We start from the raw sequence: 15,422 nt of genomic DNA, 5'->3' as shown, positions 1-15,422 counted from the left end.
GATGTTTTGGGCCGATAAGGCTGAAGACTGATTGCCCCAATGAAGGAGAGAATTCGGTGACTTTCCAGACAGTCTGCTCTCTCTGTCCTATGCAACTTGGAAGTTGCCTACCACCACTTCCTTTATTAAATAGATTTTCCTTCTTGAGTCTCTGATGGGATTGAAGACTAGATAGCCACAGTGTTACTAAAAGCTTTAGTTTAAAAATTAAAAACATATTTATAGATTGATAATTACAATTTCTCATGAATAAAAGGACTCTTTGGTAAGATAGTAGAATACTTTCTCTCAAGTATAAAAGGACTTGGTTATATACTTGATACCTGATTATTATGTATATATGTATATGTGTGTATATAGTTCTTAATTTTTTTTTTTTAAGAGAAGGGGGATGTGTGGGAAAGATTAAGCTTTATCACAGGTGGAAGCAGTCTTGGCGGGCTTTACCCTTGGGTACCCCATGAATACCTTGTGACAGACTGAGTGGAGCCATCCTGGGCCTGGAATTCAGGAAGCAGACCTGGGAACCCCACCTGGGCTATTGTTTTTCTAATTGACCCTCAACAGGAAAAGGAGACCGCCCTTTCCATGTGACTGAGGGAGGTGGGGAGGAGAGAACAACAGGTTCAGACTGAGCTTGAGCGCTTGTGGAACAGCAAACAGGCGGGACCAGCACGCGGGCCAGAGAGACACCTAAGGACCTGTCCCTTAGAACGGATACCGGAAGGTTCACTCTTTTGTCCCTTTAACTTTTTTTCCTTCTTGTGTAGGCTAGTTGGGTTGTATAATAAAGTTAAGAAACAGAACCAACACATATTTGTGTAACAAATGTTTCCAAGCCTCCTTTTCCTGCAGCAGTCTTCCCATGGTTCAGCGTGAGAATTTAAACACAGCATCAATTAGATTTTGTCCTCCATCAAGGCTGCCACAGCTGATATCAGTGAGGCGTGGCTAAAAGGGCTTGAGAGGAGCGAGGTGCATGCTAGCAAAGAGGGAACCCACCCAGTGGCCTCGTCAAGTGATGTGGTGTCAATGCTCTGTGTTGCAGGGTATTCTCCTGTATGTACCACCTCAGGCTGTCCGGAGCCAGCCCAGGGTCATTCAAGGCTAAAAGAATCTACTGGCTGAGGCAAAATTCTGAAGCCCCATTCCAAAGCTAAACTTCCTTATTTCAGCCTCTGCATAACTTCCTTATTTCAGCCTCTGCATAACTTCCTCATTTCAGCCTCTGCATAACCCCCTCCTTTCGACCTCTGCATAACCTCCTCCTTTCGACCTCTGCAGATGTTGTTTAGCCGGGACTTTCCAAGAGATAGTTAGCTAAAGTAAGATAGGAATTGTTTCAAGATGAATCACAGGATGTTCCCCTGCTGAGATCACCTGGAGACATTCTCAGACCCCCTACTGCTTGGCTCCTGCTTCCACCCCATATAAGCTTTTGCTTTTGATTCAATAAAGAAGACCTTGATAGGAGTTCTACTTGGTCTCGTCCCCTTCTTTCTCGTCCCATCTTTTCAGGTATGGCTCCCCTCACGACCCCGTAATTACTGGTCCTGCTGGACGGGACATCAGGCAGCGGGCGGGGCCTCCGGTTTCTGTTGAAGCTGAGGATGGCCATCTCCTCATCACTCAGATGGAAGTCAAAGTTTTCATGTTTATGTGTGCTAGCGTCATAGACTTGGGGAGCACCATCACATTCCTTGTGCGGAAACAAACCAGAAGCTGGGCTGAGGTTCTCTTGTGCTCTGCCGTCGTCTCTTTAATCCTGGGATCCTCTAGTACTTAACAGTCCTCTGGCTTGGCCCAAGGCCTGTGTGGGGAGCCCAGGGGTTATAGGCTGTGATGCTGATGCCCTTGCAGTGGAAGCACTGGATCAGCCTGTCTGGCTGAGGTCGGGTGACAGCCAGCCTGGTTTGCCACTGGCTTATGTTTCAGTCCAGGCTTGTCCAGCAAGCTTTCAGTTTGGAAGTGGCTTAAGTTGGTGACACCAGGACTTCACTGGCCCTCTCCCCATCAGTTCTTCCCTGACCTCCTGTGTATCCAGGAAGGTTATTTTGCTGGTAAAGACAGTGACTTTATCATTCTAGGCTGAAGTGCCTATGTCCACTGAATCAGACAGAAGTGCAAACAGTCCAGTTCCAGACCTGCCTGGTCTGCAGCAGTTCTCTCTCAGTGCAGGTGGACCACGGCCTGCTGACAACTAAGAGGTTCCCTCGCTCCACAACCTTCTCTGTGATCTTCTCCTGGATGGCTTCTCCCTCTTCATTCTTAGCATATGCAGTCAACTGTGGCAATATTCTGCATTAATGGCCACCTTTGTGGCTTTCTTGATGTGGTCTAGTGGAGACTTCTAGGTGCCCAGGACCACAACGGCCATCTTGGCTTTGGTACTGAGCTCCATGATGGTGTCATGGTTGCTGCAGAAATCTTTCTGACAGAGCAGACGTTTGTGTCGTTGTTGTTGTGGCTGCTGTGTGTGTGCACGCCCATGTATTGGCCAGAGGTGATAAGTGCCGTCTTCTCCTGCTCGTCACCTCATTCCCTTGGGACAGAGTCTCTCACTGACCGTGGAGCTCTCAGGTGTTCAGCCAGGCTGGTAGCCAGCAATCCTCCTTTCTTGTCTCTTCCTCAACCTAGCTCTGTGGTTACGGGCACACATGGTCATGCCTGATTTTTATGTTAATTCCAGACTTAGGTCTGTATGTTTGCACAGCAAGCACTCTTCCCCACGGAGCTATCTCCCACGCTGTCTACTGAGTTTTAGACTAGCTAAAGGTCTGAGCACTAAAGAATAAAAACATGACTCGGACTTTGGTCACTTATAAAAATAGTTTGGCTCAGGATAGCCCCAAGAAAGAGACAAGAGGTGAGAAGGTGCTCTGTGGGTGAAGAGCGGGGACACAAGCATAAAGCCTGAGCTCAGACCCCAGCAGGCACCGTGCTGAGTGCCTGGAACCCTGGAGCTGGGGATGAAGACACGTGGATCCTGGGGGCTCACTACCAGGCAGCCCAGCTGCAACGGTGAGCTCCAGATTCAGCTGGAGATCCTGGCTCAAAACCAAGATGGAGAGTAATAAGAAAGAGTCCTGAGAGCAACCTCTGACCTCTACATGGGCACTCATCGGTGAGCTCACATATGAGTGTGTATAACACACACACACACACACACAGAGAGGACTTATAAAGGGTAGGTGGGAATTTACATAAAACAATTTCAAAACAGGCATATTTGAAATGCATCAAATTGCCAAAATCTATTAATTTGACCGAAACAGTAAAAACCAGTAACTCTATAAACTTTCATTTCAAAATAATTACTGAAAGGCTTTCTATAACATAAAAATGAAAATAATGTAGTTATCCAACAAAGGAAATAATTATATAAACTAGGTGCTCAGGTTGGAATATGTTTGATTATTAAAAATATTTTTTAGGAACATTAACAACACAGAAAACATAGTAACATGTTGACTATGGTATCTATAACTTACAGAATAATACATATTTTGAAGTATTCCTAGTCTTCTATACTGGGCACATTTTGCTTTAATAACATATACATGTACGCTTTGATTCCCCATGCTCAAATTGTATAAAACAGGAACATCCGGCTGAGACTTTTAAACAGCTCGTTATAAACTGTCCTACTCACTGCAATCTCTAGTGTGTTAATGCGGCATTAGGTGCCAGGATTGGGCCCCTGGATGACACAAAATGGAATCTGTGACCCTGGACAAGGTGGCTCTCCACAGAGCACCGCTGGCAGAAGCAGGAGCCCTGGTTGGAGCCTGGTCGGCGCAGCAGAGCCTCACTTCACTTCCTAATTCTGTGGCTCTACCAACCTTGGGAATTTTTTTTTCAGAAGTCTTATAACTTTTCTGTATGATCAAGAATATTCCAAAGTAAAAATACAAAGTAATACTTTGTAGATAAGTACTTTCTACTTAATACTTTGTGCTAAGTGCTTTGTACTGAGTATATTAAAATTTCTTGAGTTTTCCATGAAATACCTCTATTCCTTAAAATAAAAATATATATATATGAGATGGTACCTTTTCTCTAACTTCTCTCATGAGAATATGTGTACTGTGTGGTGTGACTCCTAAAACTAGTTGCACCTCTAGCCACCACTCCAAGCTGGCAGAGGTGGTGAGCCACAGGAGCATCAAGACTTCGAAGCCCAATGCACAACTCTCAAAGCTGTAAATGCATGTGCAGGGCAGGTATCCTTGGCTGAACATTTGTTTATAGTTGGATAAACTTGTACACATAAAGTAAAGTCAGTGATGATAACTCGCTCATAGTCCTAAGAGAGTGAGAGTCCCTAATTCACAATGTCCAGCAGGTTACCAAACAGGAAGTACACTTTGGGAAAAGTGCACATACTTACTGTAAATTTGCGAACGCCCTCAAGATCCCCAAACTTCATGTAAGAGATGTCTGCTTTCTTTTTCCCAACATCCACATCTCCAGCATAGATCTGCTTTATGCCCGCACCTTTAATTAAAGGCACACATTCATCACAGGGGCATTTTGTCACAAAAATCATGCTGCGTTCTTCTGGCTTTATATCTTGACACCTACAAAGTGTTATAAAATATTACAAAAGATATTATGAAAAACCAAGTGAGTTTTTAGAGAAATCCTTAAACTTTAAATTTGAGGTTCAGCAAAATGAGTTTACAGTATTACAAATAATGACCCAGTCATGTTCTTGCTAAATTAGCAAATATTCAAGATATGCAAAATTTGACAACTATAATGGAAATTCATTGATGGCAAGGTAAGGCATGGAGGAAGAGAAATGAGTGTGCGCACACGGGGTCCTCTCTGCCTTCTCACTTCACACTGGAGAATGCGGCTCAGTTCTTCTCAGTCCTTTAGCAGCCACAGCAGCCAAGAGACTGAGCTCAAACTCAGATATTGTTAGATGCTGTCTTAATGAGTAAATACTAATGCCCTGCTTTGAGCTACAGTTCTCTTAACCGTCCCCAATCATAGCTTTTAAGAGATGTGGGATATGATGTACTCAAACCCTTGAACAGAACACAGCAAGTAAACTTGCACTCAAGGAGACGGGAGGAGAGCAGAGGGTGTTCCTTTGCGTGCTGCGGCAGCGTGCACTAAAGAGGCTCCCGGGTGCGGCTGCAGGGACTACAGTTCAGCTGCTAACTGTGCTCAGCCAGCTGTCTTCAATTCTGCCCCTTCCGTGTCTATCTTGCCAGCTGAGTTTTGCTCCTGCTTACCTGGTCGAGGACGGCAGAGCTGAGGCAGGTGCCCCGACATTCTACCTGCCACCTAAGGAGTCTGGCAGTGCGGCCCTTTGAACACCACCCCTCCCCACCCCCACCACTGCCTCCCAACCCACCCTGCATTTGTCTCACACCCACACTCTAGATGGAATATGAACGTTTCTAAGCACATGAGATTCCTCATCTAGAAGGCCAGCTCATCGGGGGCCATCACTGGAGAAGAATGATTCTCCTTCTCTCTGCAGCTACTTGACTGCCTGTTGCTCTTCCAGGGGTGAAGCCATGTGAGAATTTCCACACCCACCCTGAAGTGTCAGTTGGTGGTGTAATTGTTCAGCAGCAATATTGTTGGGGTTTCCTGAGTGCAGTTTCCCTCTCATATACAGACGACACTGTCTCAAGCAGACACCCTGCCCTGGTCCTCTCAATCAGAGGATCTTTACAACACTTCAGTTCATAATAACATCTGCATTTGTGCTGGCTGGTTTTATGGCAACTTAACATAGGCTAGAGTCACTGGCGAGGAGACTTAGTTGAGAAAATGAATCCATAGGATCAGGATGTAGGCAAGCCTGTAGATCATTTTCTTATTTAGTGATTGATGGGACAGAGCCCAGCCTAGTGTGGGTGGGGCAACCCCTGGGCTGGTGGTCCTGGGTTCTATAAGAAAGCAGGCTGAGCAAGCCATGGGGAGCAAGCCGGTAAGCAGCACCCCTCCATGGCCTCTGCATCAGCTCCTGCCTCCAGGTTCCTGCCCTGCTTGAGTTTCCGTTCTGACTTCCTGCCGTGATGAACTGAGATGTAGAAGTGTAAGCCAAATAAACTCTTTCCTCCTCAACTTGATTTTGGTCATGATATTTTATCACAGCAATAGTAACTCTAACCAAGACAGTATTTCATAAATATAACAGATGTGTTCTAAATTTAGAAAACAAAGGGGATACCAAAATCCAAAAGTAGAAATTGCTGGGCAAGTCCCTAAGGACAACTTTCTGACAGTTTCATAGTAGAGAAAGTAGGAAGGATTTCTGAAGAAATGAAAAGAGCTGCGGAGTCTGTGACCCTACATAGAGGAGCAGGACCAAGCACTACCAGAATGCTATTTCTGAAAGTATCTCTTAGGATTTTTAAAGGAAACTAGATGAGAACAAAAGAAAACTAGTTTTGACTAACCTCTGCTATATTGTCAAGGAAAGAAGGCTAAAAATATCTCCTACCTAAACGTCAAAGCATTCTGCTCGGCGTGTATGATGTATCTGAACTTCCGTATCTCTCTGTCCTTGTGCTTGTCGTCCATGTGCGGGAAGTCAGCATACTCAGAGCCAACGGGAAAGGCGTTGTAACCACATCCTATGAAGTACATGGCTCCAGTCCCATCACAGCTTCTCTGCAAGGGTCATCAAAAGCACCTGTGAGTGTCGGCATTCTGAAGGGGACGCTGCCCTCACTCCATTCAGAAAGACAAGGTAGGCCCTAGAGAAATGCCTGAGGGGGAAAGGCAAGTGCCACCAAGCCTGGGCTGCTGAGTTCAGTCCCTGGAACCAACATGGCCAAAGGAGACAATAGTTGTGCACCTTGACACAGGTACATCCCCTACCACAAGTAAATAAACAGAACCTGAAACAATAAAATACAGATAGCGTATCCAATCATTGTATGGCCGCCTTCCTCAGATATGACCTCAAAGCTGGTGTTGGTGTTAGCAGCTAATACCATTGTCTTTACTTATAAATCACTTTACTTGATGCAGACAGTTCTCTCCAAACAAATAATAAATCCTAGGGATCAAAAGTCGTGCTTTACACTTTGTTTCCACACCCTAGCACACATTAGATTGCTATGCACACGGAGATATGTTTAAGAGACTGTACTGCACTACTGGTTAGTAAGTCAGAAAACTTAAAAAGATTTTGAACAATTTCTGTTGTTGGGCTAAAAATGTGCTATTGGGAGTTAAGATAGAAAAATAATGTACTTTCCTTTAACCTTCCATGTTCCTGAGTACATATCATATGTATTTACATTACAGGCTCAGTTGGTTGCCTCTTTCTTACTTTTCAATTAGGTTTCTATTAGGAATACTAGGGGGTTTTTTTTTGTTTTGTTTTGTTTTGTTTTTTAGTTTTTTGAAACTTTGTAGCCTTGGCTATCCTAGACTCTCTTTGTAGACCAGGCTGGCCTTGAACTCACAGAGATGCGCCTGCCTCTGCCTCCCACAGTGCTGGGATTACAGGCGTGTACCACCAAGCCTGGCAGTGTAATTAGTCTTAGTATCAATGCTTTATCAACTGCTGGGATGCTAACTGACCATTGCCAGTGTCTATAATAACTTAGAATATGCTTTAGATCTAACCATGTATCAATTAAGTATGCAAGTGATAGCAACAACAGAAACATCCTGTAAAGCTTAGTAAGAATCAGCATCCTTTGAGCCAACAAGAGCTGTAAACTATTACATCAGTAAGTGCTTCTTGACTGGTCACCAAATGTCAAACATCACATGGATCTCATTTCTTCTTAAATATGTTTGTGTTTACACATATGCATGCAAGTGCTCACTAGAGATCAAACTCGGGGCTTGGAAAATACAGCGCCAGCTCTACAACTGAACGAAAGCCCAGCACTGCCTGTTTGCCTCACCTTGAAATTACCTGGAGAGTAATATTCTTGTCCCTATTTCACTCATAAGGAAACCAAGGTCAAGTAAGATGAACTGTTCAAGCATCCACTTAAACAACCACCACAGCACCACAGGCCAGGCGTGTGGTGCTCATAACACAGCTGCAACGCTGTGTGCTGCCTGCGTGAGCCTCACGTGAGCAGGCTGGTGACTGGCCACAGCTTGCACTGGGGATGTGTCATGTAGCAATCCTACCGAATGCTGTGAGAACTTTTGCTGGAGAACTAACTGTTCTAACAGGAGATAGCAGGGAGGGTGGAGATGAAATGGAAGGAGTCTGAAGGTGAGTTCCACATCACAGGCTGACTACTGCAAGCTAGAACACCTGCCGTGAGATGGGGCCACTGCTGAAGGCGCGGGCTCGGGGAAGAGTGGTCTATTGGCTAGGGTGAACTGGAGGAGCATGTGAAACCGAAGCAAGGCAGAGTCACACTACTTGCCTGAAGGACAATGTAGGCTGATATTAATATGGTTATTAAACACTTCTTAATTCTGTTTCCTCCTAACCCAGAACCTGACTTCCTCTGATGACCGCTCACTCAGTCTTCAGGACTAACAGCATTCCAAAGTCTCTCTCATTCCTTCAGGCAGAGCACGGGTCCTGCTCCATGTGCTGGCACTGTCAATCACAATTACACTTTCATGCTAGTGTCCTTTCCACTTCCTCATCTCCATCGCTCCCTATGAGACCATGAAAGTAGAAAACGTGGTATTTCAATCCCCATCGCTGGGCTGGTGAGATAGCTCAGCCAGCAAAGCACCTGCTGCCATCCCTGGGACCCACAGCATGGGCGGAGAGACACGACTATCAAAAGTTGTTTTCTCATATCCAAGGGTATACTCTGACATACAAGCCCCCCTCAAAGGGAAGTGCAATTTAGAAAATTAGAACTGAGACTTGGGTCTGTGGCTGTAACAAACCCAAACATATGGTTCTTAGGCCTTTAAAGCTGGTCTGCTGGAGGACTGTGGGAGAGTTTGTAATTTTAAGCTAGAAAACGCCTTGGGTACTGTAAGTAGAGCATGAGACCTGGGGAGACAAAAGTGCTATGAAAAGCTTGGGGTGTGAAGGCCTGGCTCAGGAGGGCTGACGTGGAGCACGGGCTTGTGCTGCTGATGTGATGTGAGGGAAAAGCAGTCTGGCTGCATTCTTCCCATAGCCTGAGAACTCGGTTCATGTTGAACTTAAAGCCATGAAACATAATTTGTTTGGTAGTGGTTTGGCATTCAAGCTGTGGGATGGTTACCGCTCACTGCTCTTATCCAGTAAGAACGAGCCAAGGGCAAGAGAGAGATGAAGCGACGGCAAGTGTCTGAGTAAGCTTAGTCTTAGGTTAAGACAGTGCAGAGGGTGTAGAGGTCAGCGTTGCCAAGAGAAGCCTGGGGTACTGTTGGTTTCTACAACCCGGAGTCATGCGGGATGAGACCCTCGGCTGAAGAACCACATCTACCACACTGTCTACGGGCATGTCCGTGGCACGGACTCTTGACTGCCAACTGATGGAGGAGGCTGCAGCCCACGTGGACAGGGCACTGTTAGGCGGGTGATACAGGGCTGTGTAAGAAAGCCAGCTGAGCACGGGGCAGGAAGCTGGGCGTAAGCGCCATGCCCTCCTGGCTTCTATTTCAGCCCCACCTTCCGTCCCTGCCCTGACTTCCCTCGATGGTAGAATGTTACCTGAGAGTTAAGCTGAAATAAACCTCTTCCTCTCTTAAATTTAAACTGCCCAGTGCTCTCTGTGGTGGTGTCCAACCTTGGAAGCTGCTGCGGGAGAGTCAGCTACTTATACAACTTACTACTATGCACCAGCACAAAGCACTGATCTCAGCCAGCCACTCCGGTCCATAGCTCACAGGTTAAGCGGCAAGGGCTGTGGTTGTCACCACAGAGATGACACAGGGAACAACGGGCTGGCCTCAGGAGTTTGAGGCCAATCTGGGCAACAAAACGAGGCCCTGTTTCAAATATCAAACTGCGACACCTTGAAGACTGATGGAACACAATCCACGTTAAATATTTAAATAATTCTCTTCATACTTACAGATTTCCCTTCTGCCCAGATGACAGCTCCAACTCCTGTTTTATGATCCTCTGAAAGACAGGATGTTTATCTCAGTAAAAGCCAATGCTGTCAGTTCCAGGAACCCACTCTTCCCAAACCATAAAAACATATTTATTGCAAAATACACCATTAATGTAGCAACGATTCCTATCCTGACCACACAAAACTCTCAAGATAAATCCTTTTAGGTGTAGAATACAGAAACGAGGTACCAATAACTGGACAGGGCCATTGGCCACCCTCACACACGGCGTCCCTCTGGCACTCAATTCAAGCTGAGGAGCCCAGCCTCACTGGGTACTTCTAACAGATGATGAAGCTGAGTAAGGAGTTCTGAAAGAATGGACTTAGTGAAATAACCATTTGCTGAAATCAAGTTTATCTTTTCCTAACTTTTTTTTATACTTTTCTTTTTTTTTTACAATTTTTACATGAAAAATTGACTTTATGAAAATATTTTATAAAAAAAAGTTCAAATGGAAATTTCATTTAAGGTCTTGTTTTTTCTTCTACATTAGGGTGAGTCTCAAATTTCTAAGACAAATTTGCATGAATTATAATACCATAGTATTTACCAAAACCACAGCAAAGGACAAAGTAGGTACATTTATGAAGAAAATCAGAATTGTTTGTACCTTCTCCCTGGGCCGTTCACACTGCAGAGGGCTGAGTACAGCAGTCTGCCCACACCTTCCTTCAAGCTAAGCTCTCCCGTGAAAGCGCATTTAAACGTCTACTCTCCCATTACAGACAATACAGAGAAAAGTCCTGCCGTTGCTGTATTTAAAACCAGGCTGCCTTAAAGTTAACTTCAAAAATTAGGGTTATGCAATTCAGTTTCTTATTTGCAATTCAAGCATTCAGGTTTTCAAAATTATAGTACAAAATATGTATTTCCTGTTAAGTAATTTGTATACATCTCATTTTTACCTACTGATAATTAAAATTTCCATTTCCAGATATGCAATTAATATGAAAGAACTACTATTCTTTAAACCCAACCTAGTTGCCTTTTCTCCATCTATCTGATATTAAGAATTCCCTAAAAACTATTTCTACTTTTTGAGTGTCGTTTGTGTACAAAGTATGGTGAAAAGCTGGCTGCTGAGCGGTGAGGGGGAAGACAGTCCTGTCCTCAAGCGGCTAGTCTTGGGTGGGGCGTGGCAGGTGGGGTGTGGCAGGAATGAGGATGCTGTGCTCAGAGAGGACTATGACACTGAGGGGGACATGGTGATGGAGTCTAGAGTGTCGGGGGAGAGATTTGGTATCAGCAAAGTCTCCTTCCTTCCTGGATCTTTGGGTTTAATTCAGGAAAGTAATATAAACTAATGCTTTATGCTCATTTGTAAGGCCATGGTGGAATTATAACCATAATATATTACAATAACCTTCAAAAACAAAACTTTAGCAAAGCCGTACTCAATACACGTATAAATAAAAAAGATAAAACATATTTCTCCATAGGAAAAGGCACATCTTGTGCACCAACACCTTTCTTATATTAGGATTTTGGTTTTGGGAGCTGCCATTTCTATCTCAGTCTGGGGACGGACGGGACCTTGTCAAGCAGAAAACAGCATTTTCCCACAGGCAGCGCTTCTGTGGCTGGCAAAGGCTAAATAACTGTAAGAGAACGCTCACTGCTTTTCAAGCAGGGATGATTCTTGCCTTCTCAGTTCTGTCTTGGTTTTGAGACAGGGTCTTGATTGACAGCCAGGCTGGCCTTGAACTTGCAGTCTTCTTCCTGCTTCAGCGTCCCTGAGGGCTAGGACTAACGGCACGTTCCTTATCTGTGATTCTTGTGAAACTGATTCCTATAATCTGGTGATTCTTTAGGTTTTTTTTTTTTTCTTTTTCCCCAGCACAGCTTTGAAGGAAAGGCCAGTTTCTGACCAAACAGGTTACTGGAGCTCGTTGATGCCTGAAGTCAGAGAACTCTTTATAGTTCATGCCTACAGGCACATCTATTTTTAACTTCTAAACTTATATTTGTGTGTACGCACACATGCATATGTGTGTCACTGTGCACTTGTAAGAGTCAAGAGGATAAGTGGCAGCTCTTTTCTTCCACACCATGTAGGACTTGGTGTGTAACTCTGGCTTCCAGGCTTGGAAGGGCCTTTACTCTCTGAGCTAGTGAGCTGGCTCCTACGTGAATGTCAGTTTTTGTTACAGTTCTGTGCCAACATCAGTGTGGACCTAAATGTGCTCCACTGAACACTTGATCGAAACTGCTGGGTGCCTGGTCAAAAGGCTGATCCTGGCTCTGGTGAAGACCCCTGATCACCTGTAGGAAAGAGGCCAGGGCCAGGGCTACTTATGATGCGTTGTCATACTAGCCTCTGACTCAGAGAAACTTACAACAGTGTTGGGGTTATTCCTGCCTGCTTCTACCTTCAACACCATGTCCGCAGAGCACCGTCTCAGCTGGAGTCAGGGTGCCTGCTGGAATAGCATATGTACTGTCTTACTTTTTTACACTTGCCCAAGGGCTTTACTGATTATGAACTGTGTGTACTTGTGTGTGCACATGCATGTGTGTATGTGTGTGCCTGTGGAGGCCAGATGCTGACATTGGGTGTTGTGCTCTAACGCTTTCATCTTACTTTTGGAGACACGGTCTCTCGCTGGAGTGCGCTGATTGGCTGGACTATGTGGCCATGAGCCCACAAGATTTTGTTTCCAAGGCAGCTCTGGGGTGGTGTGCACTTGCAGCCACACTCTGCATTCTAGGTGTGTGCTAGGGACCCAAACCCAGGTCCTCTGGCTTGCACAGCAGAGCACTTTACCTGCTGAGCCACCTACCCAGCCCCTGAAGCACTGATTTTGATAAGAAAAGACTCCCCCATTGAATAAACACTCTTTAGTTCTCAAGGAAAATGGTAATATGCCAGTGATTCTCCCCTGGATGAGCTCACAAGGGCAAGGGACAGTCAAGTTGCACCTGAACTAGGAGCTGAGTTCCAGAACCTTCCCCTGCAAACCAAAATCTACTGTCAAAAAATTTTCCTTGGAAAATCTTTTAAATCAAATGTAGCAGCATGGATTTATGTATAAAACTGAGTAATAAGTAGACACATGTATATTACAAAATGTAATTTATAGTAGAGTAGTAGAGCATATAAACTCTACAATACAGATCAGACTTTAAGCGGTTATGGACCCTGATGAACATCAGAACACCTTGCAGAACTTTTTTAAAAGACCTAGGTTGTACCCAGTTGACTAGGTCCGGGTGAGTTTGAACATCTGTACCTTTTAAGGTTTCCATGGAGATTCTGTACATTGTTGGTTGAGATCCTCCATTCCGTTTATTCGACCTGAGGTCTTTTAAAGACCAGTGCCATCTGTACAGGCCTTTCTGATTTTCCTTCTCTTCTCCTCCTTTCTCGGGATAATTAAAAGTATCTGAGCAAGGACTGTAGCTCAGGTGGTGGAGTGCTTGCCTAGCCTGCGTGAGGCCCTAGGTTCCTCTCCTCTTCAGCACAACATAAAGCAGGTCCAGGAGGTGCATGCTTGTAATTCCAACACTGGAGGTGGAGGTAGGAGGATCAGAAGTTCAAGGTCATCCTCAGCTACATAGGGAGCTTGGACTGCATAGGACCCTATCTAACAAATAAATAAATAAACAAAACAAACAAATAAATAACTCCTACTATAGCATGTGTCCCAAATACGTCTTACTTTACCATTTCTCCTACTTCAAAGTTGAATTTTAAAAGATGGTAATTATATACTGAAAAACATTATATCAGGTAAGATATGAAAATGATGCTCAGAAGCTACATTTGACTAAAATAAAGACCATCACTAATAACACTTTCCTCATACAAATGTGCACAACAGAGTAAGACTGACTGCTTAACTTGCTGACAGAAATACAACCTGAAGACTCTATTTTTATCTTGGTTCTTTCCTTCTAACGTTGTATTTTGAAACTCTCAGAACTCTAAGTTCTTATTTAAAAACATGGGCTGGGGAGACCGCTCAGCAGTTAAGAGCACTTGATGCTTTACAGAGGCCCCGAGTGTGACTTCCAGCCCGTAGACTCTAGTTCTATAGGATCCAACACCCTAGTCTGGGCTCTGAGGGCACCAGGCGCAATGTGCTGCACACACACACATACAGATAAAACATTAGTATACATTATAAAAAAGATAGTAAAAAGAAACCTTTAGGATAAATTAGTAAAAGCTTTTAGTTTTCTTTTTTTTTTTTTCCTTTTTTCTTTTTGTGTCATCTTTTCTTTGGGGCTCAGTGAATTGTGCAATCATACATACAAAAAGCAAAAAGGGCTTAGTCTCCTGGTCCTAGTTTGCAGTGTAGCGCTGAACATAAGAACACAGGATACACAGGGGTCTGACTAGCTTCACCCCATTGCTGGAACAGCAACACTTTAGTATGGAGGAGTCAAGGACGCCTATCACAGATACGAAGCCACTTGCAACCCAGCCATTCAGCCCCACTTATGAACTAAGCGTTGAACTCACCGGTTCGATAAGCCAATAACCTGGCCTGCACCATGCAGTGCCTTGCAACCTCCTGTGGCAAACTCTGATTGTGAATTTCATTAATCTGTTCTGGGTTGCTACAGTAGAATCCGAAGTGTTTCAAGCTGGGCACACTGGAAGCTACTGTGGCCAAAAGGAGGATGAGGTCTTTCATGTTCTGCCTTAGATTGCTAAAATAGGGGTTTTCACACAGGTTCTCCAGACCTATAGTCATCAGTATCTGCTTATGCATTTCTTCACTTGAAACCAAAAATAACATTTCATATTCTTTTATTCTTTCTTGTTTACATTCAGAATAAAAATCAGTGTCAGCAGTGGGCAGTGCCTTTGCAGTTTTTTGAATAAAGTCACATTTGTAAGAGGTTTCCTCTACAAACTGCACCATATAGCACACCAGCGGCTGCAGTAAGACGCACACATGGGCCCGGCTGTTCGACTTCAATCTTTCAGCTGCTTTGGCATCTAGCTTTGCATCTTCAGAACTAGAAGCCTCGGTGAGCAAACTTATTTCTGGGTCAGCAGGCCAGTAAGAAATTCGGTTAACTCCAGCTAAAATAAAAAAATATAAAAGGTCACTGTCTGCTCTAAGCTGAATGAGAGAGATTTTCTATCTAAATCCAGCCTACCATTGACCCCAAAGCAGACATCTATACTGTCACTTACACAATGTGAGGGTTAGCAAACAAATATCCACAGGCCAAAAATGGGTCCACAACTAATCTTTTTTCAGCTGGTTAAATATGGGCTTTACAGGAGAAAATTCCATATCATATGAGATTATGGGAAATTAAGATTTCAGTGTTATTTATTCAAAGACATGCCTATCATTTATATATACACTGAGTACCCTCAGATAGCAGAGTTGAGTACCACAATACTGCCTACAAAACCTGAAGTATTTACTAGCTAGCTTTTC

At 44.2% G+C, this 15,422-nt stretch overlaps 1 protein-coding gene across 2 annotated transcripts in view; it reads right to left on the bottom strand.

Moving 5' to 3' along the window:
- Window positions 1-15,422, bottom strand: part of CDADC1 (cytidine and dCMP deaminase domain containing 1) — a 31,480-nt gene that overhangs the window by 5,149 nt on the left and 10,909 nt on the right. For both annotated transcript variants that reach the window (XM_084767617.1, XM_084767618.1), the window contains exons 5-8: window positions 14,486-15,055; window positions 9,975-10,024; window positions 6,470-6,639; window positions 4,391-4,580 (exon numbers count right to left, since the gene is read on the bottom strand). In XM_084767617.1, coding sequence (XP_084623743.1) covers window positions 4,391-4,580; window positions 6,470-6,639; window positions 9,975-10,024; window positions 14,486-15,055 — 980 coding nt within the window. The remainder of the gene's footprint in view (window positions 1-4,390; window positions 4,581-6,469; window positions 6,640-9,974; window positions 10,025-14,485; window positions 15,056-15,422) is intronic.

This window comes from Acomys minous (genome assembly GCF_964271855.1).
Source record: "Acomys minous genome assembly, chromosome: 18".
In the NCBI taxonomy this organism is placed as follows: domain Eukaryota; kingdom Metazoa; phylum Chordata; class Mammalia; order Rodentia; family Muridae; genus Acomys; species Acomys minous.
Note: the sequence above shows the minus strand (reverse complement) of the source record. Positions and strands in the feature narration are given on the sequence as shown.